We start from the raw sequence: 26281 nt of genomic DNA on the forward strand, positions 1-26281 counted from the left end.
TTTGTTCTATGATGGGTTTAAATTTCTTTATATGTGCTAATCAAATACTTCATTGCAGCACTAAAAATATCAGTATTTTCTTTTATCTCTACTTCCACTCAATTAATGACACATTTTATACACATTGGGGTCAATATATAACATATGCAGTCCCAAACTAGGACTTAGAATATATAGTCTCATTCCTACTGTTGAAAAATAACTATCCTTACCATCATATTGACATGCAACATCTGGAAAGGTTGAAAGTTGCTTTAGTTACTTGTAGAAAGGGAAGACCCAGTCCCAGGTAATGATACAGTTACTTAAAAGTACAGTTTTTATGCCTTCTCAGCTACTTCGATCATAAAAGAACTAATGTGATGGCCTCCAGCAACATTCCCCTTGTGTCATTTGTTGTAGAACTGCGAGGAAACCCATGCTAACCCCCACTTCAGATTGGTCAACATAAACTTCAAGGCTTTGGTCCATTGCTCCTCAGAGTTGAATTGTGTCTTGATAGAATAGGATCCACCGCTGCAGCCAGTGTCTTCAATTTTGCCTTTTTCAACATCCATCCTATTGGGAATTGCAAAAAAAATAAGCTTAATAAGAATCTAGGGAAAGAAAAAAAAAATCTTAGCCTGGCAGATCCACAAAAATAATATAAGTAACAAGGATGCTCCCATGAATTCTTCCCACCACAATTAGGTCCCTACCTGGTCCTGTCGGGACACAGTTGCTTGTAAGTGGACCTTGAGAAGGAACGTTTAGGGGGAGACATGATCACCCTGTATAAATATATAAACGGTCCATATAGAGAACTATCTTCCCCATTATTCGCTGTAATGTCATTACCAAGCACAAGGGGGCACTCTTTGCATATGGAATAAAAGACGTTTAAGCTCCGGATAAGGAAGGGATTCTTCACTGTAAGGTCTGTGAAAATGTGGAATCGGCTCCCTCAGGAAGTAGTTTACAAGTTCTATAGATTGCTTTAGGAAAAGCTGGATGATATCTAGACGCACAGAATATAACTGGGGATTAAGGATTTAAAGTAAAAATAACAGAGACTGCTGATTCAGGGAACATCCGATTGCCTCATGGTATCAGGAAGGAATTTTTTCCCCCTGTTGAAGCAAATTGTACCCGGGGTTTTTTTTTTGCCTTCCTCTGGACCAACTATGTCTTATAGGGATTTATATCTGGGATATGTTTATTTCTCTAGTGGGTGAACTTGATGGACTTTTGTCTTTTTTCAACCTGACTTACTATGTAACATGCTATCCAACACACCTGAAGGTGTCAGAAGCAGTATAGGCTGTAAAATCATCTTGGTCACTGCCAGAAAAAAAACATAACCTACAATTTACGCAGTGATTTGGTCTAAGTTTTATTAAAAATAATATTTTTACTTACAGTGTTATACATTTAATTCCTATTTTAATCTTTACCTTGAAGATTTTTTATTTTTTTGTGAAATGACGTGCTAAAGTGGACTGGTGTGAGGGAAGATGTAAGCTGATCCTTTATTGCTTTCTAAATCCTTGGGCCAATATGTGTATGCAGCCCAGGTGTTCAGTTATCTGCATGCTTGTTTGCTGTGTTTGACTGACACTACTGAAAATGAAAGATTAACTATACATGCAGGCAATTAACATTCTATATTAAAATAATAAGTCTAAGCAATAGCAGCTTACATGTTCTCTCAGGGACAGCTCCACTTTAATAATATATTAATATTTTATTAAGACTTTATTGAAATACTTCTAATAATCTAATGACCCCTAATGATGTAAATACTTTGTCAATGTTTAGATCATTTTCTTAGACACAAGCCCATCCCCCATGCAGAAAAGCATTCATTTTTATACAGTAAATTATCATGTAATGAATGGATTGTAAAGCTGTTAAGTTACTAATAGAGCATTCAATCCCCTGGAAACATAGAAACGTTGAGATATTTAATGACTTAAAAAAAAAAGTATGACTTTACAATTACAGAAACAATAAATTAAACAGGGTGCTGATGAACTGACCGGTATGGCAGACAGAAGCCAGTGTCTCCTCTTTCCACTTCTTCCTTAAACTGCTGTACACAGTCCAGAAAAGCCACCATCGCATGGTCAAACTTGTTGTCCCAAAAAAATCTTAAACCTCCTGAACAGTAAAGTGGGAGCTCCTGGTGGGGAAGACATATGAGATAAATATGGCAGCCAGTTTTAGACATAAAACCAATGAGTCATGGAAAGCGAGCCCTATGATTAGTAGGAACACGTTGTATTCCTCTAGACCTGACGTCTCTGCTGCTTTGTACAGAACACATTAGACATATGATAAAGGAGAATGGGCATATGGAGGACAAATGGTACAATTATGACGATTCTGCTTAATTCTTATTCCCAACCTGAGAGATCATCAGAGACAGAAGAACGGTATTTTCATGGATTGACGGGGGCTCTATGACAATATGGCTGCTGCAGTAGGTTTGTATTCTTCAAGTATTCACCAGACTCAGCACCTGGCTCACATTTATTATATCCCACATGGCGAAGTACAAACATTTCAATCCCATTTTGAGCCTTTTTGTCAACTTTTAAAACTTTTCATAATCAATTAGAAAATTCACCCTACCTTAGATTTATCGGTAAGTGATTCCAGATAGGAATGATTTCCAAAGGGTACTAGGCGGTATCTATATGGAAAACAGTTAAAATTGTTTTTGAACCAAAAAAATGTATATGCAAAAAGTTTTAATTTTCTGTTCACTAATGGCTACAATGTGTAAACAGTATTTTTATAGGGACAACATATTATGTAGCGCTGTACATTAAATTAAATAGGAGTTGCAAATGACAGACAGTGACACCAGAGGAGAGGAGGACCCTGACCTGAAGAGCTTACAATCTAAGAGCTGGGAAAAATAGCACACAATAGGAGAGTAGATATGTAGTAGTGGGAAGTAGTGACGGTTTTAAAAGACAGAAAAAAGTGGGTAGGCAAGTTAAAGATTTTGAGGGCCCTTTTAAATCAGCAGAAAGGAGGAGCAAAGTGAATGGGACGAGGAGACCATTCCAGGGAGTCAGGGCCGCTCTAGAGAAGTCTTGGAGCCGTGCGTGTGATGAGGTTATGAGTGAGGAAGTCAAAAGTGAGTTTGAATTTGATTCTGAGGTGAAATGGAAGCCAACGAAGAGAACTATAAAGAGAGGCAGCAGAAGAGGAGTGGTGGGAAGGATGTATATGGGGTAGGTAGCTGGGAATGCAGGAAGGGTGTGTATGGGGTAGGTAGATGGGAAGGCTGTGTATGGGGTAGGTAGGTGGGTAGGATGGATGAGCCTGGCTGCAGCATTCATAATAGATTGTAGAGGAGAGAGTCGGGTTAGTGGAATACCAGAGAGGAGGAGGTTACAGTAGTCCAGACGAGATAACAGCGTGCACAAGGAGTTGGGGGGTCTCTGGGGACAGGTAGGGGTGGATTTTGAAAATGTTGGAAAGCATTTCGAGCTTTATTGAACTTTTTCACAATATTCTAATTTTCAGATTTTTGGGGTTTCAATACCTGAAGGCCATAATCAGCAAAATAAAGAGAAATAAATACTTTAAATATATCACTCCGTGTGTAATAAATCTATATATTATAGAAGTTTCATTTTTTTAATTGAATTACTGAAATAATTTTTCCACAATATTCTAATTTATTGAGATGCACCTGACAGCCTTTTCATATAAAAGTAAAAAAACATTTTTCTTTCCTGTTAACATTTTTATTTGTAAAATAGAAGGGGAGACCCACAGCTGCTGACACACATCCCAGGAGGAAGAGGAGCAGGTGAGCCTTGTGCCTGCGCAATGTGAGATTGGGTTACGTAAGAAAGAAGACTTAGGGAGATGGCAGCGCCTGCTACTTCCTACATGCCAGGATTCACTAAGAATCCAAGATGGTAAGGGATCAAGGGCTGAAGTGAATGAAGTTTTTCTATTATTTTCTATTTTGAGGTATCATGGTACCTTTTGTCTGCACTGTAATAAACCTGTATGGCATTCAACAAAATCTGTTCTCACTTTTAGAAATGTGGCATTATAAAAAACAGTTCTCTAAACGTAGAGAATAATTTCTGTTTTATACTTAAAAAAAAAAAAGGTTCCTAAGTGTTTTGGATTAAATGATTTCTTACCTCTGGAACTCAAGCCCCATCTTGTTGGCAAGGGCATGTAACAGCAGAACGGTTTGTCCCCAAGCTGCATTGATCTCATTCCACTCCACGGGAACGCTGGGAAGACGGCCAAGGCGGAAGTTGTTGATGGTGCCAAACTGGCCACTATGCCTGCAAGTCCAAGAGGGTGACAATTAGAGTTGCAACCCGAGACGCTAATTCGTAAAGTACAGAGGCATTATGGAGAATCTCCAGAATGCTTATGGCAGCTAACCTGTGTAACCTAAAAATGAGAATTCGATTGATTCAGCAAATCTAGCTGCTGTGCTCCGTATTGGGGTCTTTGTAGTAACCTCAGGGTGCTCCAATTCATAATCCTACTTCTAAAATAGACAAGGCTGGCCTCCCCAGAGATCCTCGGTGTCTCATGCATAAAGTAAAACCAGGTACATTGTGGGTCACCTAGCTATGGTGAAGGCCATGGGCACAAAGAGACATGCAGAGGCTGCCACTGTTGCATTTCTGGGGAAAGGTACTGCAAGTGCTTGGGATAAGGTTTTCATGCATTTATGTTTAGTGATTAGGCATGGCTTGTGTTTAGGTCCACAGGGTAACAGCAATATGGCCGAAGATCGCAACAAGGAAAAGGAAAAGGTGGCGCCCAAAACGGAGTGGAGACTGGCGAGTATAACAGGGTTTCATTCCAGTTTTAGGTTCTTATTAATTATTCTCTTTTTGTATTTTTACCTTGGAGTACACAGAATTCAGATAACATGGAGACTTCCAAAAGAAGTGAAACAGAGGTGTAGGCACTTGCAACTAACAGGCCCAACTGAAAAAGTGAACTACCTGTGACCTGGGAGACCTTATTGCCTGAATGCTGGCTTCAGAAAAAGGCAGGAAGGCCTTTTTTCATTTCTAAAGCCAACCTTGGAGCCAGCAAGTGAAACTGTTTAAGTCCTGGGGCTTTGTTGAATAGATCAGTCTAGAAATAGGGGAGACATAATGTTGTGTTGTAAAATCCTACAGTGGAACTGGGCAAAGGAGACCAACTCAAATCAGGAACTTCCTGCAAAAACATAGGGTCAACCAACTGCAAGACAGAAGTGTTTGAATCATTAAACTCCTTCAAGTTCTCCAAAGTAAAGGAGGTTTGTTTTGACCAAATCCAAGACTAGGTCCAGGCATTAAAGAGGAGAAAGTTTAGCATTGACATTGAGAAGATTCAGAATCCATCATGAGTTCCAACGAGTTTGGACAGTCAGAGACGTGTGGCAAAGCCTGAGCTTACTGTTCCTTTAAGTGTAGAATGTCCAGATTCCCCAGAAAAGGAATGAACCTAGAATGCAAAAACCAGATATGGCACAATAGAAAGTATGCCAGCCTATGCGGTGTTACATGGGAAGAAAGAAACTAAGAAGAGGCTCTGAGCAAAACTTCAGTTTGTACCCATGAGACACCAACTCCAAAAACTGAACTCAGGCACCTGCAGAGGCCATCAAACATCCCTCCACCCAGCAGGGTGCTTAGCAGTCCACTTGCCTTAGAACCCAAGAACTTATATTAAACAAAAAATGTGTATGAAGGAAAAATGAAAAAAAAAAAAAACAAGCAGAGGCAACTTCTCTGACCAGTCTTTGATCTCATTTGAGAATCATTCTTAACCCCAGGAAGATTATTAATGAACATGTGAAGGGTGGACCCAAACACACACCATTCCTTGAAAGGTATGCAAAGCAAATGTCTGTTGGAGTCAGTCTCTGTACTACAGCATTCCATCCAAACTGGTCTCTCCATGCGTCTAAAAAGATGAGGCATATGCAGAAAATAATGGAGGATGACGCTAAAAAGCTGCCACATTTACAATATAATCAGCCTAGTCAAGTAATGAGGGGTCTGCCACAGTGGAGAGATTCTTTTAAGGCCTTTAGACTTCTCAGACAAGGTCTGGCATATAAATACTACTGCCAATATAGGGCGGAGGGCTGGTCCTACCAAGAACAAGAATTTAACTAGGAATTCCTACAACTTGCATGCATGGTCCCTAAAGCCTGGGGGATCCTCTAAAGTTATTAAAGTAATCTTGAATGAAACAACGCTGATCTAACTTTTTAGTAAATACCTTGTCAAAACATAGAACAAATATCTTTTCTGGTTAAACATAATCTAGTATGAGCCACAGGCTGTACTTCAAATCTTAGGATAGTACACTGTATAAGGGCTGAAACTGTATCTTTAAAGTAATGACAGAAGATGGTGACTCCCCAGGGAAAGTTCCTCTGTAAGACTCAGCAATGGAAAGTTTCTGCACATTCAACACTCAACATTCACCCTCCATCAATCAGCATGAAGCTCTCTTAATTAAAACAGAAAGGTTTGGCAATTGAGCCTAATGAACCATCAAGAGGTAGTTCCCACTACAAGTACCCAACTGGCTTACTTTAAAGGCATCTTTGGAGACAGGGCAAGTGCAGTGGCAATGCCATTGAAAAAATACCCATCACCATTTGATCTGGAGCAGTGCACAAGCCCAGAGGTCACATTCCACACACACAAGTCTGATCCAGTATAAAGATATTGGTAGCTGCAATTGAGAGGACTTTGAAAAGTCACTTGTAGATAAAACCTTTTTATTTTTTGTATTTAGCAGAGATGCCAAAATACATGTGGCTATCAAGCTGGGATAGGAGAGGTTATGCACACCTTTTGGTTGTCAGTGCCCACATCCACCTGGAGAAGGTACCTTAACCCAATGAGCCTCAATGGACAATGGTTTCTTTGTTAATAAATAACACCATTATAACACCATTAGGCCACTTGGACATAATGAGTGCAGAAATACATTAGCAAATTGAGAAACATTTGTGATTACTACACCACACCAATAATTAACTTACCATATGTGGAAAGTAGCATTGAAGACGTTGGTTTTTTTAAGCTTGTCTAGCTGAATTTGTGCATATCTCATCTGGTTGTCTACACTTTTCAGTTCATCATCCAGCTCTAGCTGTTGACGTTTGAACTCACTATATTCCTTCTGATACCTTTACAAATGAAACAAAAATATTACAAACAAATTTAAAATGTGCTTGCAAATCATTTCCTTAATACAATGGAAAGTTTTATAAAAACAAATTCTCAATCTCCCCCACACCCATTAACTTATAACTTCCAACTTATATCCTAGTACATAGACCCATTTTCTGTGAGGAAAGGTACAAATCTGTTCCGTTAGTCAGCTGAATGAGCCTCATTACATCCCAGGTCTTCCCAGATACAGCAGAGCCGCTTCAGAGGTAATCGCTCCAGGACATATTGCTATACATGTATTTGCTAGTTACTATAGGTAAGATACCCGATACTTCCCTAACTTATATTCAATAGTAATAATATTCCTGAATTCACTGCTTATTGGGACAAGTGTCTTTACCGGCATCTATTTTAAGATTTTATAAGTAAGAAAGAATCCCCCTCATATATTTTTAAAATGATTCATACTAAGCTTTGATTGACACATGTTTAACAAGTAGTACTTCTCTCTCATAAGTATTAAGAACCCTATACTATACCTATTCATAATTACCGTCTTTGATTTTTACGGTTAACAGGTGAATCCCAGAGGAACTAAAAAATGCAGAAAAACTTTATAATAATAAACAATTATCCCACTTACAGAAATACTCACCATGAGAAGATACACATTATTTAATACATTTTGGTAAACACTAATGTAACTCATGATTAAAATTATTATTAATAAACAGCGCCAACATATTACGCAGCGCTGTACATTAAATAGGGGTTGCAAATGATAGACGAATACAGTGACACAGGAGGAGAGGACCCAGAAGAGCTTACAATCTAGTATGTGGGGGAAGTAACAAGCAATACAAGGGAAAATATGTAATGATGGGAAGTAGTGATGGTTTCAAAAGACAGAAGAAGACGGGTAGGCAAGTTTGAAAAAAATGGGTTTTGAGGGCTCTATAAATGTACAGAAAGTAGGAGCAAGCCGAATAGGACGAGGAGACCATTCCACAGAGTGGGGGCAGCTCTAGAGAAGTCTTGTATCCGTGCGTGTGATGAGGTTATGAGTGAGGAAGTCATTAGTAGGTCATTGGAGGAGCGGAGAGAGCGCACTTACCAATCCCAGGTGCCCCGCACTTACCGCCGGTTACCAATACCAGGTGCCCAGCACTTATCGCCTGTTACCAATCCCAGGTGCCCAGCACTTACCCCATTACCAATCCCAGGTGCCCGGCACTTACCGCCTGTTAGCAATCCCAGGTGCCCAGCACTTACCGCCTGTTAGCAATCCCAGGTGCCCGGCACTTACCAATGTCAGGTGCCCGGCACTTACCAATGCCAGGTGCCCGGCACTTACCAATCCCAGGTCCCCGGCACTTACCAATCCCAGGTGCCCGGCCCTTACCGCTGTTACCAATCCCAGGTGCCCGGCCCTTACCGCTGTTACCAATCCCTGGTGCCCGCCACTTACCAATCCTAGGTGCCCAGCAGTTGCCAAGAAGTAGTCACTCAGGAGGGGAATTTTTTACTGCCAATGTGAACTAAGCCTAATTTGCTACATTGATCACAATATTACACTACTTACTACAAGGTATTACACTATTAAAACATGGAACACTAGGGAGTTGGATTAAAATACACAGCACTGGACTGTTGGGGTATAATACAAAAAAAAAAAGTACATTCTAACAAGCCAGGCATAAGAAAGTTGGAGCAAAGTATAGGGGGCAGGTAGAACACTGACACAATAGCAGGGGCTACTGGATACCTATGGCATAAATAACCAGGAGCTCTAAATTTCCAGTATCTAGCCCAGCCCACTTTTTTTTTTTTTACCACCCAGCTACAGTTTCCCCCACCTGGCTGAAAAAAATTTCTGGGGAGAACACTGGAAAGAGACGCAGCAGAAGCTGAGCGGTGGGAAGGATGGATGAGTCTGGCTGCAGCATTCATATTATATTGTGGAGGAGAGAGTCGGGTTAGTGGAATACCAGAGAGGAGGAGGTTACAGTAGTCCAGAAGAGAGATGATAAGAGCGAGTACAAGGAGTTTGGTGATCTCTGGGGACCACTGTACTCTACTGTATCTTTGTAGTTATGTTAGTTTTCATCTCAAACCCCAGAGGAAGCCATTAAGGCGAAACGTGTCGGGTAAGGACTCCCTTGGACTTTGCCTTTAAGTTTCAAGATATTCAATTAACTATATAGGATTTTTTTTTGTTTTTTGATTATTATAACATTCATCACACTACTTTTTTAAAATATTTGCAAATACTCACGGTTTCGATAATATACTTTGCCAAAAAACCCTTGTTCTGTTTTTGTGTTGGATATCATCTATCATTATCATTATTACCATAAGGAAGCTCAATCACACACCCTACCCTTTACTCCTGTAGAATATGGTCATTATAGCATCCCTGTGGTTCTGCACAAGGTCACTGTAGTCCTCAGAACTCCATACAGTCCCTATTCTCACTGGACATAATTTGCTGGGAGGATCACCCAGCAGTTTTCACTTTCTATCTTCTCAGTCCAGGCTTTATGCAGAGAGAGCCAACAACAGGTCAGGGGCAGCATGCCAGCTGCTTTGAGGATGAGGGGGATTAATATACATTTTGGTTTTTCTGTATCTTTCTCATTCCCAAATCTGCCAGCAGAACTGACCACCCCAGTTCCCACAAAGTTTGCTACAGGTCAGATCTTTAACTATTTGTTGCTCACAGAAGAGCCCTGGCATAACAGGTTTGCTCCGTAAGGATTGTCTCAGACCTGCAGTGGGAGCCAGGAATCCTGCATAGCTCCCATGGCGGGCAGCAACTTGGTCCTTGCACTGCAAAATTGTTTCTTAATCAGCTTTTGCATCAGTGAGCACAACAATCCCCATTCACTCTCTATTGGGCTGCTGCAGGTAGATACTACTTGACACCTCTTCCCCGAGGCAGCCATTTACTTGTATGAGGAAACAGTAAAAGCACTAAGTCTAAACACAGCCTAAAATTCAGTTGACATTGGTGGTTTTTGAAAGATGATTTAAGCAGGTTTACAGTGAAAAAAAATTTTTTGCAAGAAATAAATTGGAATGAAGGTTTCAGAAGACAGCAGCATTGCGCTCACCATTATGAAAGCTATTATTATTAAATATTATACGATTACAAGTGATTTACAAAACTTGGGTCACTATACATGGGCACTGGATACATAATACATTGACAATGGAAAAATAGGACATCATAGGGCAGGCAATGGAAAAATGAAACAAACTAAAAGAAAGCTGGCACAATTATAGGGGTTACTCCACACCTGTGACACAAAGAACTGGGGTGCATTACATTTGTCACATGTAGCCCCATCCACTTTGGGTAGTCCCCAAAACGCCCATTGTATAGAAGTCTCATAAGAATGAAGCCAAGCAGCCTCCATAATTGCTCATATATGTAATTACTTGTTTTATAATATTTGGTTATACAGTCTTACAAACACTAAATTGTAGTGTGCTGGGGCAAGAAATGCAAATAATTCACTATCAGTGCCAAATATTAATTTCTCATGTTAGGTTCCCAAACACTCAAAGTGAAGGAACTCTATGCAAACACCAATTTGACTGCATACTTGAATGAAGCCAGGAGCGCACCATTATCCTAACCTTAGGCCAGATTATGTATGTTTTTTTTTTAATTATTTTTATTAAGATATCAAGGTACATACAGAGAAAAGAAAATAAAGTGGTCGTAACATACAGTTCAAAAAAGAACATACAGCAAGGTTAGGTTCTAACAATACATATCTTCAAGCTTGTGGCTTAACGGCCAACCGCATAGAAAAACAAACATTGTAACCAACCCGTTGTGCTGTATCAGTAGCAGGAACCATGATATCTTAAGGTTTTCAAAAACATTTTTATAAGAAAATAAAAATAAAAGAAGAACAAATGCAATTAGGCATCCATCAAAGAATACTCAGGTATCTAGGGGGGTGGTCGTAACAAACGGCAATATTCCTCAGTAGTGATAAAGTGGATCCAGTGATACCAGGTCTGTGCGAATTTTTTTGCTTTCTTAGCATCAGTGGATATCATATCCTCCATGTGATATATATCAGCAACCCTTTGCAACCAATGTACTACCGTTGGAGGGGCAGTATTCTTCCATAAGGCTGGGATACAGGCCTTAGCTGCATTGTGAAGGTGTCTCAGGAGAGAGTTACTATAGCACCTGCGGGACATGTCCGAAACATGAAGACATGCCAGGGCCGGATTGCCCCTTTTATCCACTTCTGTAAGCTTTAAGATAATATTAGCTACCGAACTCCAATATAATTGTAATTTTGAGCATTCCCAGAAAACATGCAGTAGCGTACCCTGTGCATCGCCACATCTCTAGCAGGTGCTATCCCACCCCGGGAAAATCTTAGCAAGCTTCACAAGTGACCTGTACCAGCGAGTGGCCAGCTTGTAGTTGGTTTCCTGATATTTGTTGCAAATGGACACCTTATGACAGAAATGAAGTAACATATCTCTCTGGGCTTCAGTAAAACAAGTGTCCAAATCAGCTTCCCATTGGGATACAAATAAAGGGAGTTCTGGCGTATATACAGATAACAGGGTTTGATAGGCATGGGAAAGTGTGCCCCGTACAGGTTGACCAGTTGCACACAAGTCCTCTAGAGGAAGAAGCGATCGGGCTATTGTATTGGGTCGCGGCAAGGATCTCAGAACATAAGTGAGTTGTATGTGGCAATGAAGGGAGATCCCTTTCCGTTTGTAGGGTCGGAACATGTTGCCATTCCCCATTGTGCATGAAATGGGATATTCTATACACGCCCAAAGCACGCCATTGGCCAAATATTGGGTCATTCTGGCCCGGGGGGAATCCAGGATCGCCTAGAACGGGAGACATTGGAGACGGGTATATGGTTACGTTTTGAGAGGAGAAGTAGTTAGTGACCACTTTCAAGGTCTCGCCAATCAATGGATGGGTGTACATTGCCCTCCTGGCCGCCAGTGTCGACCTGGCCAATGCGGCAATGGGGGCAGTAGAGCATGCATCCTCCAACCCAACCCACAGTTTGGAGCAGCTATTAGTGCACCGATCCAGCAGCCTAGACAAGTGCCTGATGGTATAAAACTGGGTCAGGGAATGCCATTCCTTGGTTGGCTTTGGGGAGTCTCAGTAATGTCATCCTAAGCCTGGGAGCCCCATTAAGCCAGATAAATTTTACAAATTCCGAACAGAATTAATTAAGGATTAAAAAATTAGGATTACAAGCGGGGTGTGTATTGGGAGTGCTTGCAGCATATACAACAGTCTAGTATAACATAACATTCATTTTAAGCACATTGCGCCTCCCAAACGATGTAAATGCCATCTGTCTCCAGCTCTGTAGATCACTTCGGATTTTATTTAATAGAGGGATAAAATTGAGATCTACAATTCACGTTAGATTAGCAGGAATCTGTGTGCCCAGGTAAGAGATAGCTGAGTTAGACCACTTGAAGGGGAAAGAAGGGACCAAGGCCTCTCTAATTTTTCTGGGAAGAGTAACACTCAGTGCCTCTGACTTTTGCAGGTTTATTTTGTAATTAGAGAGCGAGGCATATCTGTGTAGCTCTCGCATAAGAACCGGCAAAGTAGTTACCGGTGTTGCAACATAAAATAAAAGGTCATCCGCATAAGCTACCTTATGTTCAGTGGGGCCAATCTGGACTCCCCTGATATCTCCATTGGCACGAATTATTCGTAGGAGGGGCTCCAGGGTCAGCACAAACAGTAAGGGAGATAATGGGCACCCCTGTCTCGTCCCATTGGTAATACAAAAGGAGTGGGAGAGTTCACCATTAACCCGTACTCTGGCAGTGGGGGAGGAATACAACGTTTCTATCCAGCGCAGAATACGAGGGGGAAGACCCAAATGTGTCAATGTGGAGAGCAGAAACGTCCAGTCCACCCGATCAAATGCCTTCTCAGCATCAGTGGAGAGGAGCATTAGAGGGGTGTTGTGAGTATGTTTATAGTCAATAATATTCAAGGTACGGATCGTGTTGTCCCTGGCTTCCTTCATCTGGAGAAAACGGCTTTGGTCGGGATGGACAATATCATTCAGTATTGGAGTCAGCCTATGCGCTAATATGCTGGCAAAAAGTTTCAAATCACAATTAAGCAACGATATTGGTCTATAATTGGAGCATAGGAGAGGGTCCTTGTCTGGTTTGAGTATCACTGATATGTGGGCTGCTAATGTGTCAAGAGGAAGAGTGTGACCATCAGTGAGCGCATTCAGCGCTAAAACTAAATGCGGGCCTAGTACTGGGAAGAATTCCTTATAGTAGGCTAATGTCAGACCATCTGGGCCGGGAGCTTTCCCTGATGCGGCTCTGCGTATTGCCGCTTGTAGCTCAAGCAGTGTTATCAGTTTATCGAATATCTCTATAATGTCTGAGGACAATGTCGGTAAGTTGGAGGCGCCGAGATATTCCTGTATTGCGATCTGGAGCTCGGAAGATGACCTACGACTGGAGTCTCCTCGTAAATTATACAGTATACTGTAATAGTCATGGAAGGTGTTAGCAATGTCAGGGGTGGCGTGTGCCAGGGTTCCCAAAGAGGTTTTGATTTTAGGGATACACATGGCCGCCTTCTTAGGCCTAAGCGCCCTAGCCAATGCCCTACCACAGTGGTTGGTATGTTCATAGTAGTACCGTTTGCAACGGGTAAGTTGTGTTTTAGCCTTTTCTCTGTACAGGGAGTGAATGTGTGTACGAGTGGCGAGTAGTTGGGATTCCAGGTCCATTGTTGGAAGCCTTTTGTGCAACATTTCTAAACGATGCAACTCCTGTAACAGACCTCTAATATAACATTTATGAGCTTCCCATACATAAAGTGGATTGTCTGTAGATCCTGCATTGTGGGCAAAGAAGGAGGAAAGTTCTTCCTTAATCTTTACGGTCGGTTCAGGGTCTTCAAGCTGTGCCTCATTCAGCCTCCAAACACCGGGTTTACATTCATATATCCTCCCAGAGATCTCTATCATAATGGGGCATGGTCAGAGAAAGTTATGGAACCAATATTCGAGTCGCTACCTGTGAAATGGCATCATGGGATATCAGAAAATAATCAAGTCTGGAGTAAAACGTATAATCCCTGTCTCCGGGGTGTTGAATACGCCAGATAACTATAAATTGTTTGTCATGTAGCAGTGCTTTCAGACGTTTATGATGGGAGAAAGGCAGGTGGGAACGGCCCTTGGATATGTCTAAGGACGGATCTAAAGTTAAATTAAAATCACCACCTATAATGATGGTACCTTGAGCCACCTCAGATAAGAGGGTCAGAATATATTCAAGGACAGTCAACTGGCCGGTATTAGGTAGGTATATGTTTACAAATGTAAATAGTTGCTTCTCTATCATACCTTGGACTATGAGGAAACGACCCTCTGGATCCACTATACACAAAGAGGGGACCATGGAAGAGAACCATCTATTAGAATGCCAACTCTCCTAGATTTAGAATGGGGTGAAGTGCTGTGATAACTGTATTTGGCTTGTTTGTTACGCAGGACTGGGATTTTGTCATGGCGGAAGTGTGTCTCTTGCAGAAAGACAATATGGCGTCTGCATTTTCGGAGTGTATTGAATAGGACTGAACGTTTTGAGGGAGAGTTTAATCCCTTAACATTCAGAGATGTGAGTGTGATAGTCATAACTCCTGTGGTCTAATGGTAAGGTATGGGAGGGGGAAATTAGTTAAGAATGGGAGGAAAGAAAAGAAAGAAGAAATTAGGAAATCAATAAAATAAGGCACACAAAAAAGAAAAAGCGTCGAGAAAAACAAAACAACTTAAAAGGAAGAAGAAATAGAGCTCTAGGCCCTAAACCTAGGTAAGTAAGAGTACAAGTACAAGAGGCCGGGTGTACCTATGTGGGGGGTAGTGTAGGCAAGAACACTATGAGTCGCTGGTTCACCAGCAGCAGCAACATAAAACATGTATATAACTATAAGTATATCACACAGCTCTAGTAACTGAAACCAGGAAGATATGCCGTTCCCAAAAAACAAGGAGAGGAGATAGAATTCTAAACTTACAAGAGTAGAAAGGTTTCATAGGACTGAAGATCCCAAAGACATTACCAAAAACATTAAATAAAGGGCTACCAATAATCAGGCATACTAAAGTGCACAGCAATACACAATGCAGGCTACTACAGAAGCCGAAACAATAACCCAGCTTCAAAGGTATCATGTAAACAGAACAATAATAACAGTAATAGTACTGGCGGTAGGCAGTCATCTGGGAACAAGGAACCACTGAGACGTCGCCCATACTCAATGAGCACCAATGTCACTGCAATAACAGGAATCCGCTTCCGGCATAGGAGGTGTGCTCAGATCAGGACATAGATACATCACACAGGAATGATAAATTTCTGAGGAGGTATAGATATGCATTGTAATATATGTAGGAGGTAGACAGTGGTGGTAACAAGAGTCCAAATATTCAGCAGCAGGAGAAGTCATAGTTCATGTGAATTTGAGGTATTCCTTCTCGGGGCGCTGAGAAGTGGGAGAGCCCTGTCTGCGTTGGGTGGAGGTAGATGATCTCGATCTCAAGTAGATACTTGGGGGAACCTCTAAGACTTCCAGCCAATTAGGAACATCAATGGGATCTGCGCCCAAGAAGGTAAACGGGGCCGATAGCTGAGATGGATTGTGCAATGTAAACACAGAGTTGGGTTTGGTCACTATGAGATGTAGTGGATGTCCCCATCTATATCGGGCACTGTGTGTGGTAATGTAATCCAAAAGTGGCTTCAGTATGCGTCTCATCTGTAGCGTGCGAGGGGATAGATGCGGATATATCTGAATACTTGCAACATCAAAATCAATCGGCCCCTTCTGCCATGCTTTCTGAACGATCTGCTCTTTAACTTTGTAAAAGTGCACCCTGCATAAAACATCTCTGGGGCGATCAGGTACTCCATCTCTCCTCACACCAACCCTATGTACTCTATCCAATTCTATGCGCTCTGAGGGGGGTCGGTCTAAAAGGGTGTTAAAAATGGCAATCACAGTGTGCTCCAGGTCAGGCTTCCGGTCCGGTAGCTTCCGGGAGTCCCCTTAATCGTAAATTGTTGCATCGGCCCCTGTTTTCTTGATCGTCCAAACTGAGAGCCAAGTTAGAAAGCACAGACTTCATGTGCAGTTGGGCATGTTCAAGAGTGTCTAATCTAAGGGAAGTAACCTTAATATCAACTGCTTGCACTTTCTGATATATCTGTTCCATCTCTGCATGAACAGAGTGCTCTATGCGATGAGCCCAGAATTCTAGGTCTGTTTTAGTGGGTATGAATTTCAGGAGGGCTTGTAATTCTCTGGGCAGCTGCCAAGGAGAAGATACTGTGTCTGAGAACTCAGCTGGAGAATCAGATGACAGACAGGAGTGGGTAGGAGACAGAACAGCAGGGATCCCAGCTGGGGGGAAGTCCCCTCTTCACTCACCCAATCAGCAGACTCCACGTGGTCAGCTTCACTTGCAGATGCGGGCGCCATCTTGGGAGCACTTCCTCCTGCTGAAGCTGCCGAGTCTGAAGGGAAATATTTGTGTAAGTTGTCCCATTTAGGGGTTTTCCCTGCTTCTTTATTCTTCCTCTGCTTAGACATCACTGAGTGGGGTGGAAACAAGCTGTGTGATCTGAAGTATTGGCTGCTAAAGCCGCGGTGGACACTGAGGTCCTGGAAAGTGCCTGCTCACAGCGCCATCACCAAGCCACCCCCCCCAGATTATGTATGTTTTGACATTAAAATTTCAATGCAACTAATAAAGAAATGCCATTTAAACAACTGCTAAGAATAATTGTGGGGGTTAACAAACATTTGCAGATTATCAATAGCAGATACTGATTAGACTAAAAAGTTGGTAACTAGAGGAGGGTGGGAGGAGGGGACCTCTGTCCAACCCCAGGGCCAGAACTACCCAGATCCTTTATTTCTAAGTGATTGAGTTCAGGGATCAAATGGATCTGACCAACAACAGAATGGACTGGAACTGTCTGGAATTTGGGTGGTCCGCAGAATTACCAGTGGGAACAATTTGGCCTGAGCTTTTGCCAGGTGTTGATTCCACAAAGTTTTGGATGCAACACAGTCTCAGATAGTGACCTCAGATTGTATGTCCAGCATAGTCAGCACCAACTCTTCTCCAAACAGGAGGATGCCTAAGCAGGGTGCCATGAAAACACATCAGGGATAACATTAGGAAAACCCAGTTTGCAGGGGTCTTTGTGGAAGAAAGTGGGAGACGGTAATACATCTCAAATAGACTTATAGGGGATCTATTTGTTAGGGGGTGAGGAATGGGTTAAACGAGCAAGGAGTTAGGATGTAGAGATAAACTCGAAAATGTAACTACCTGCACTAAACTCCTCACCAGGAAAACTACAAGTGCCTGCAAATACCAACTGTGGTCCACCCCTTAGGTGGCAAAACAACATGAGGAGGCTCAAGCAAATTTAGTGCAGCAAATTTTGTATAAAAAAGGTTGGAGGGAGGGCGTGGAAGAGGTCAGTAATGTGCTTGGTTCCCTTACTAGGAGGCCAGTAACCTAGATTAACCTAGGGTTAGGAAGTAGAAGGTGCAATCTTCTCTCTGTGAATGAGCCCTGTATCTCCCAGAACAGCCGATTGCAGGATGTATGCAGACTATACTGGATGTTTTAGGATTCAGAATTAGTAAAGCTAATCTAAAAGTTTAGCATTTTCTTGGAGAATGAAATAGAAAACAATAGTACAAAGTATTCCTTACTGAGCCTCTTCTTGCTCCAGCCTTTCTGCTTCCTGTCTGACTTTTTCTATGTCTTGAGCCATTTGTTCACGATTTTTTTCAACTTCCTCCAATTCCTGAATCAGCCTTTCCTCATCTTCTGCTAATTCTTTTAGAATTGTTTCCACTTTCTCCTTATCATCTTCATTCATCCTCTCCAGGATCTCTAGGCACCGTCTGAAAGCCACCAAAGAATTTGATTAAACGAGGCAACACACACTGCATCTTCAGTGCAAAAATTTGAAATATACCATGGAGACCCATCATAGCCGGGTGCATTTCTACCCTTTTTTGTGTATGTTTACCAACATCTAGTGCTGTGGTTTTCTGAAAATATATGCCGTGTGAGTCTAACACAGGAATACATATTTGCCTTACCTTCACTTCTCACTACCACCAATAGCTGCTGAGGGAAAGGAAAGGAAGTCTAAAGTCCCCCTAGTTTGAGCTTACACAAAACTAAGAATTTTATCCCCACCTGCTATAGGACAGTACTGGACTTATTACTAGGCCTCAACGTGCTTTCATTTATGTAAAAGGCATTTATTTTGTTCTCAGTGAGTGGAATAGCAGGAGAAATGAAGAAAAGGCAAGCATACATTTCCAGCGAAGAGGCATAAAAGGGCAGATACAGGCAGTACTTGATGGTGGAACCATTTACCTAAATTAAATTATATTATTGGTTCAGCCTGGCAATATCCCCATATACACAAAAAGTCTCAGATCTCTTACTTGTAGTTCTGGCATTCATTCTCTGTTATGTTCAATTGAGTGTCCAGTTGGTCCAGAAGGGTGTCTGTACAATCCTCACAAAGGGGGTGATCCACATCAGTCTGTCCAGACATGATATCAAAAAGATCTCCCGTCACCTGAAAGACCACAAGACGGAATCCCTTATATAATAAATCCCAGGGCAGATGGTTTAGAGATGTCCTTTTCTGGTATGATAACTTATCATCGCAGTGTTTTTAGTTTTATATCCTTGTTCTACCCTCTGTACTGATTTATACCTCTGCTCCTGTTACTCAGGTAATCTGCTTTCCCCATTGGCTAAATGATTGCTATCAGCACTGCAGAGAATCTTCTTATTACCCCCTTATTATGTATAACAACAACTGTGATTTCAGAGAATTGTGAGTAATACATAGCAAAATTATCACAGGCAATGTGACAACTACTAACAACCTCAATATATACAAAGTGCAATATAAGATATATAAGATAATAAGATATATAATATAGATGTTTGGATGCTAGTAAAATGGGGAAAAAATGTTAGAAAATGACTAAAGGAAGGGTTTTATGCTACAACCAGGCCTTAAAATTATTATTCGAAACATATTATCAAATAGTAAAGAGGACCTGTACTGAGGGAAGATGGAATTCTAGAGACTAATTGCCTGAAAGTAAATTTGATCCTTCAGTTTTATTAGTCTGACACAGGAAATAAGAATGCAGGTAAATTCAGCACAAAGGTAGGCTAAACACCTGAGCTGCATACATATTTTGGATCAGGGATTCAGAAGGTATTGAAGGCTGAGGGGAAATATTACCAATACTGATATTGTTATCCTAACTATTTTCTACCCAGTAACCATTGAAAATAAAATAAAAACATTTTTTTAGGTTCATGCTTTGATTTGGGGGGGCAGTGTCCTAATTACCTTGAGCCTTCTGCTTAGGTTCTCCATTGTGCCTCCATCAGATGCTTCTCCAATTAAAGTGAAGCTGTTTGCACTTTCTGTGGACATCATCCTTATTGTGGAAGAAATAATGGTAAAAAATAATGCTACCAACACGCACAATGAAAACAGTAATGTTCATTTAAAATAGTAGCCAAAAATAGAACCAACATAACATCTGCTGTGACTACGTGTGTCTCTCTCCAACACACAATTAGCACTCATCAACCAACAAAATTATTGGACCATAAGCATCATCTGTCACTCTGCGTCTTCTTGCACTACAGTAAGCTAGGAAGATATTGAGGAAGTGGCTTGTCTATATTGTCACCACTGATTCTGCAGCCTACAGATAGTCAATCAGCATCTGGCTATGCCCAGGCTTGGACTAACTGTACCAAAACCCTCTTACTGTGACCTGCAGTGTCTGGGAGGGGGTGTGTATGAGACAAAGTACCATAGATTTGGCACAGTCAGAGGAAGGCATGGAAGCTTTTTTTCTACAAAACATAGTAACAGTGAGACATAAGGAGTTTAGAAAAGATAGGTGTACAATTAAGAAATTAGATGTGACACAAAGTATTTGAGTACTGTACCTGGCGGGTGGAATTAGTCTTCTAGACACTCCATCCTGTCTGTTCTCTAGAAATGGTTCCTGTGAAAAACAAAAACATTCCTACTTGAGTAACTTGTTACTTTCATTGCGTAAAAGTGGTTTTATGGACAACTAAATTGAAGCATTGTTTGCCATGTCATGTATACAGATTTCTTAGGTGGAAGTGAAACCATGAAAACTGGAATGTGATTGGTAGGATTCACAGAGGCATTTCTGTACACTGCTACAATGAAATACCCTATAGCAATAACGGTGCTTTATACAATCTCTTACCTCGTTACTTGTGTCCTCCTCGTGGCTTTCTTCTGGTTTTACAGCTGCAGCAGTCACCAATGGAGCTATAAAAATGATTATCAGCTATAAATACCACAGCAATGGTTGGAAATACTTCATCCGATGTATTAGAATTGTATGAAAATATGTAGAACAAACACACAATCCATTCACTAAAGTGTGTTAACCTTGTAAAACAAAAGAAAATAGAAAGAACATGGAAGTTATTGTGTCATGTGATTCTATTACCCCACACTGTCATTTTAAGGGTATTTATTTTACATTTGATTACAATAAGTTTGCTTTAAGCACAATAACTTGATCACAAATCTGTTCCTTGCTTGGAAAGTAAACAGAAGGACAGAAATTGTTCCTCTCACTAGTACTGTACATAGAAAAGCTGAGAGTGATGGCTCCCATGTACAATGCATAGAAGAGCCCAGATATTGGCTGGCAGAGAAGTAATTTGGGAAATTGTTCCCGGCTTCCTGTCCACAGCAGAAGGTGTCATGCTCCCTTGTGCTATATATATATACACACACACACACACGTATACATACACACACATATACATACATACATACACATACTGACTGACTATTGGGAAGATCATTCCCTGCTTGCTATCCATATTGCACCAATAACCCTCCTTTGTTTTTATTTGTGCCTGGGGTGGAAACATTGTTCTTTTTTTAATACATTTTTTGTTTATGTTCCAATTACCATTTTTATGGGACGCTATCTGCATGGAGTTTGTATGTTCTTTCCGTGTTTGCGTGGGTTTCTCCCCACATTTCAAAAACATGCCATTGGGTTAACTGGCTTCCCCCAAATTGTCCTTGAGCTTTGGTAATGACATATGGCTAAAGTAGGGACATTAGATTGTGAGCTCCTTTGAGGGACAGCTAGATGACTATGGACTTTGTACAGCACTGCGTAATATGTCAGTGCTATATAAATACTGTGTAATAATAATATTATTGATTAAAAGAATAAACCATAAGGCAGTCACAGTGCAGGAAGTGTACCGTATGAGGCTTCACTTACCTGTCAGCTCCTGCATGGTGACCTTATCCAGGATTTTGAAGGAAGTGTCTAACTTGAGCGGCTGACTACATCTCTGACACACAAAGCTTACTTGCATGGTGGATGATTTAGAGGTCTCCATCTTTCCACAAATCACCGGATTAACAAACCAAAATATATATAAAAAAGAAAAAACTACAATCAACACTTTTATAAATAAGCAATAAATTTACAGAATTTGGTGCCCAACGTATCAATCAAATTTTATAGTACAATTGGTAGAATTCGATTGGTTGCTGTGGGCTGCAGTGCTTTCCCTATTAATATATGAAAGGTGAGCCTTGTGAATAAAAGAACAAATTCTCACATTCCAGAAATAAAAGGAATGTTAATGCTGTACAACAAAGAATTTATATGACCTGGAGGGGGGGTCTCCTTACCGACTTCTATACCCCCCAGGGGGTCTCCTTACCGACTTCTATACCCCCCAGGGGGTCTCCTTACCGACTTCTATACCCCCCAGGGGGTCTCCTTACCGACTTCTTTACCCCCCAGGGGGTCTCTATATTAGATTCCCAAACACACAGGACAAGTTGTATTTCATTTTGGTTTCTGGGAATATTGGAGCTTAGTAGGGTCGCTTAAAGTGGACCTATTGGAGGGTGGTGAGGTTGGCACATACTTACCTTGTGCTGTTACCCTGTAGAGGGGCTCTAAGCTATACAGCAAATGTGCCACGTAGTGTATAGCAGAAACAAGAAGCCAGGGAGGTAATTATCTAACAAAAGAGACATTGTACTACTTCCTGCTGGGTTTTTGTTTTGTCAGTTTAGGTTCACTTTAAATTTCAGATTCCAGCAACTGTTTATATAGCAAGGGCTTTGTTGCCACTAAGAAATATTGGCGACTGCAAATCAATTCCAAACCAGTGGAAAGTGTTACCATGGTAACCAACTAAATGCTGCCCACTGTTTACCCAAACAACAGGCCTAAAGCCACTAATTTGGTGACCAAGGGTGGTGAACGCGCTGCTATGTAAAACAAAGGCTTAATGTTCAGCTAAGCTGAATCTAAAATTCAAGCAACCTTCAAAGGAAATCTATACAAATAAAAAATATTTGAACGCTCACTCACTTTTATTCTGTGAAATCCAATAATTTGTGTGGAGAGATATTTAACCATAAATCGTTCCCCTAATTCTGTGCGCATGCACGGTACGTTTCCCTTCCAGGACATTGGCCATCCTCGGGCCACATCCTCCTGTGGTATACACCTCAGAGGCAGTGCGAAAGAACTGCTGAAATAAGGCTTTTGTCCCGATGTACAGTCACATGACGTAATACATGGGTCATCATTTATCAAAGACTACGTACAGATGCAGAAGTCGTGTGTGAAAAATTAAGTACCCCCTTCCATAGCAATGAAAGGGTAAATAGCAGCCAGGTGCTGCCCATTAGGTGCATTGATTGATCAGCAGGCAGTGTGACGCCCCCTATTGGCAGTTTGCTGGTCTGCAGCACTCAGGTGTGTGTTACCACAATGCCAAGGAGTAAAGACAGCAGCAATGATCTCATGAATTGTTGCTGCTCATCAATCTGGGAAGGGTTGGAAGGTCATCATTCTACAGGGTGAAAGATTATTCAACAGTGGGAAACATTCACCACAGTTGTCAATCTTCCCAGCAGTGAACAGACTCTACAGACCTCAGTTAGCGTGTTACATTTTAAAATCATACAATTAGAAAATGACTGAACACGTATGACTTGTATGGAAGGGTTGGCAGGAAAAAGCCTCTTCTCTATAAAAAGAATATGGCGGAAGAACTCGTTTAATGATTGTAGTATATGAACATAAGAATTCTAAACAATGCCCTATGGACAGATGTGACAGAAGTGGAGATATCTAAACTTTCTGCCCAGCACAAACACCTCAAACCAACTGTGAAGCATGGTGATTGATGGGTGATAATTGGGCCGCTTTTACAGCCACAGAACACATTGGTATAAAGAGGTCAACTCATTGTCTACAAAGTCACCCAATCTGGGGAACTGCTAATGCTCGGCCAAAAGCAGTAAAAGTCCAGACCTTAACCCAAAGGAAATGTCGTGGGACCTATAAACATGTGGCCCCCAAAACTTTATTTATATACTCAGAAATCAATTGCAGCTAAAGGGGCTCCTCCAAACTCACAGGATCACAGGATGTACTTTTCACATTTCTGTCCGGATATGTAAAGCCTGAAATAGTATTTTATGGTAATATATAGTTCTATATCGCTGCATCTCTTGCATTTCCATTTATCATAATATAAAACCATTAGAAATAATATTCCACTTTATATTTAATGTACAGGGCTGCATAATATGTTGGCACTATATAAATTCTGTTTAATAATAGTAATAATAATAATATTAATAATATTCCACTTTATATTCCCTGCAGGAAATAATAGATTCGCCCATAAAGTCACGTGACCACGATCCAACAATCGGCTACAGAGTAAACACATCACGTGACTCAATGATTCCTGCAATCCGAATGTTTATTGCAAAGCGGACGATCTATGCCCATTGGATGAATAATCCGGCCCCAAATGTTATGACACCGCGACAGATTTATCACTTACTATTGTCTTCCCACAATCATTCCTTGTCACGTCCATCAGGTTCTCCGTTATCACTTTATTCTATTCATCTCCCTCTGCCTTGTTATTTACCCGACCTGCCAATATGAGGCTCACACAGCCGGAAGGAAGCAGAGAATAGCTGGCTGGAGAAAGACTACATTTCCCATCATGCCTTGCAATTCCCTTCTATTTCCCATCATGCATCACTTCCTGTGATTCCCATCATGCATCACTTCCTGTGATTCCCATCATTAGATTCACCGGGGACAAATATCATCAATGTGTCTTCTGTGTATCTAAAACATTTTTTTGTCCAGATCTGCATAATACCATGTGTGCCCGGAGTGTAATTCTCGGTATCTGTTCCCTGTATGTATGGACTCTGCACAGTACCACTTCTCTTGTCCTGTACCCCGGGTGTAACTCTCGGTATCTGTTCTTATTCTGTATGTATGGACTCTGCACAGTACCACTTCTCTTGTCCTGTACCCCGGGTGTAAATCTCAGTATCTGTTCTTATTCTGTACATATTGACTCTGCTCAGTACCTCTTCTCTTGTCCTGTACCCCAGGTGTAATTCTCAGTATATGTTTTTATTCTGTATGTATAGTCTCTGCTCAGTACCACTTCTCGTCAGTGGCAGCATTAATGACCCATGGAATAGGTTTAATGATAAGTGGCAGTTGTAACCATATCAACCGTTGGCGATGTCCTTCCCCCTAGTCTGGGTGGCCCTGTAGAGTTACTCCAAGGTGAATTGTGATTCCCCGTAGTTGGGAAGCTCTTAGAAGAGCTAGTAAACCCTTCCATAGAACCCTTCCATAGACCCTTCCATAGAACCCTATTGCTTCTCAGTGCTCTGCCTACTTTCTGTGGTCCATTTGATGGGTCTCCCTATTGCTGTTCTATTTTCCCCCTTCTCTGGGTAAGTTTCAGCATGGATGAGGTTTGGGTTGTCCTGTAGGAAGTGGCTGCAGCACTCCTAGCAGATATTTGAATGTTCCAATGTGCAGAGTGGGAATGAGCGAGAAGACCTCTGACAGTCTCGCAAAAATTCCTTGAACTTCCGGTGGGTTCACGAAATTTCGGTGAACTATGAAAATCAATGGGCCGACTTTATTAGCAAAGCCCCTTTACATGTTGGAACCACCAAACTTGCTAGGGATGTGTTCCAGTGGCAACAAGGAAAAATACAAAAAGTTCCAAAAGACTTTGTGGCTTTCCAGAAAATGGCAGCAAAGTGACAGCAAGCAAATGGGATTTATGTGTGATGGACAGCGTACAGAAGGCGGCATAAACATTAGGACATTGAGAAAGGGGGAACTCCACCCACTAGCAACAGTCTCTGCCGTCAGAACGACAGGAAAACGCTTTGCTATTTAATGTACGCACATCTATAATATAACGCTATATAAATCCAGTTTATTAATAATAATAGTTGCTAGCTGGCATCATGACCTGGATCACACGTGTTAGGAATGACACACATAAAGTTGTGGAGAAGTAGCGCGGTGACATTAGGCAAAAGGATGGAGGACCAGAGACGGAGCATGGGTCAGCGAGAGCAGTAGCAGTGTGTGGCCCCTGGTCAGCTATCGCCAGGGTGACTGCATTGGTAACTGGCATCTAGAGCTGGGTGTAGTCCATCATCAATGCCACTCAGAAGTGTGTAATACAAATATCTGAAATTTGTGAAGGGCCAGACCGAGATGTTTTGTGCGCCGGCACTGTTGCTGTGGTCTGTGGGGCTGGAAGCGGTAGGAAGGTAGACGATATTGCTAGTTTGCATCATGAAGTGGATGACATGAATGCCAACCCTCAATCTTACAATACTTAGCTGAAAAATTAGGCAAAGGCAATGGTACCTATCAGTGTGGCAGTACTGGGGTCCTGGTATATGGGGGAGGTGACACTATACTGCTCAATGAGGAGGTGGCATAATACCCCGTCAGGTGAAACCTCATGAAGTACGTTCCTTGTGTAGAGGCTCATGTATTCATATTATCATGCTATGGAAACCCTTCCGCCTTAGTTCTCTCTAGCCAATCACAGCCCAGAGCACCATTCTGACTATTCTTGTTG

The 26281-nt window shown here is 41.5% G+C and overlaps 1 protein-coding gene across 2 annotated transcripts; it reads right to left on the minus strand.

The window, feature by feature from the left end:
- On the minus strand, nucleotides 1-24357 carry BECN1 (beclin 1). Of its 2 annotated transcripts, none has more exons than XM_072403243.1 (12): nucleotides 24200-24357; nucleotides 21595-21715; nucleotides 20548-20612; nucleotides 20255-20313; nucleotides 19641-19731; nucleotides 18709-18845; nucleotides 17959-18153; nucleotides 7031-7177; nucleotides 4155-4304; nucleotides 2614-2674; nucleotides 2019-2161; nucleotides 1-558 (listed from the first exon to the last, which is right to left on the minus strand). In XM_072403243.1, exons 1-12 carry the CDS (start codon nucleotides 24233-24235, stop codon nucleotides 390-392), a joined length of 1374 nt encoding a protein of 457 aa, XP_072259344.1. In that variant the 5' UTR covers nucleotides 24236-24357; the 3' UTR covers nucleotides 1-389. The 2 variants fall into 2 exon arrangements, with proteins under 2 accessions (XP_072259344.1, XP_072259345.1); XM_072403244.1 differs by having other exon boundaries at nucleotides 21595-21749; nucleotides 24200-24311.
- Nucleotides 24358-26281: the final 1924 nt, after the last annotated feature.

This window comes from Pyxicephalus adspersus, chromosome 3, assembly GCF_032062135.1.
Source record: "Pyxicephalus adspersus chromosome 3, UCB_Pads_2.0, whole genome shotgun sequence".
NCBI classification, from domain to species: Eukaryota; Metazoa; Chordata; class Amphibia; order Anura; family Pyxicephalidae; genus Pyxicephalus; species Pyxicephalus adspersus.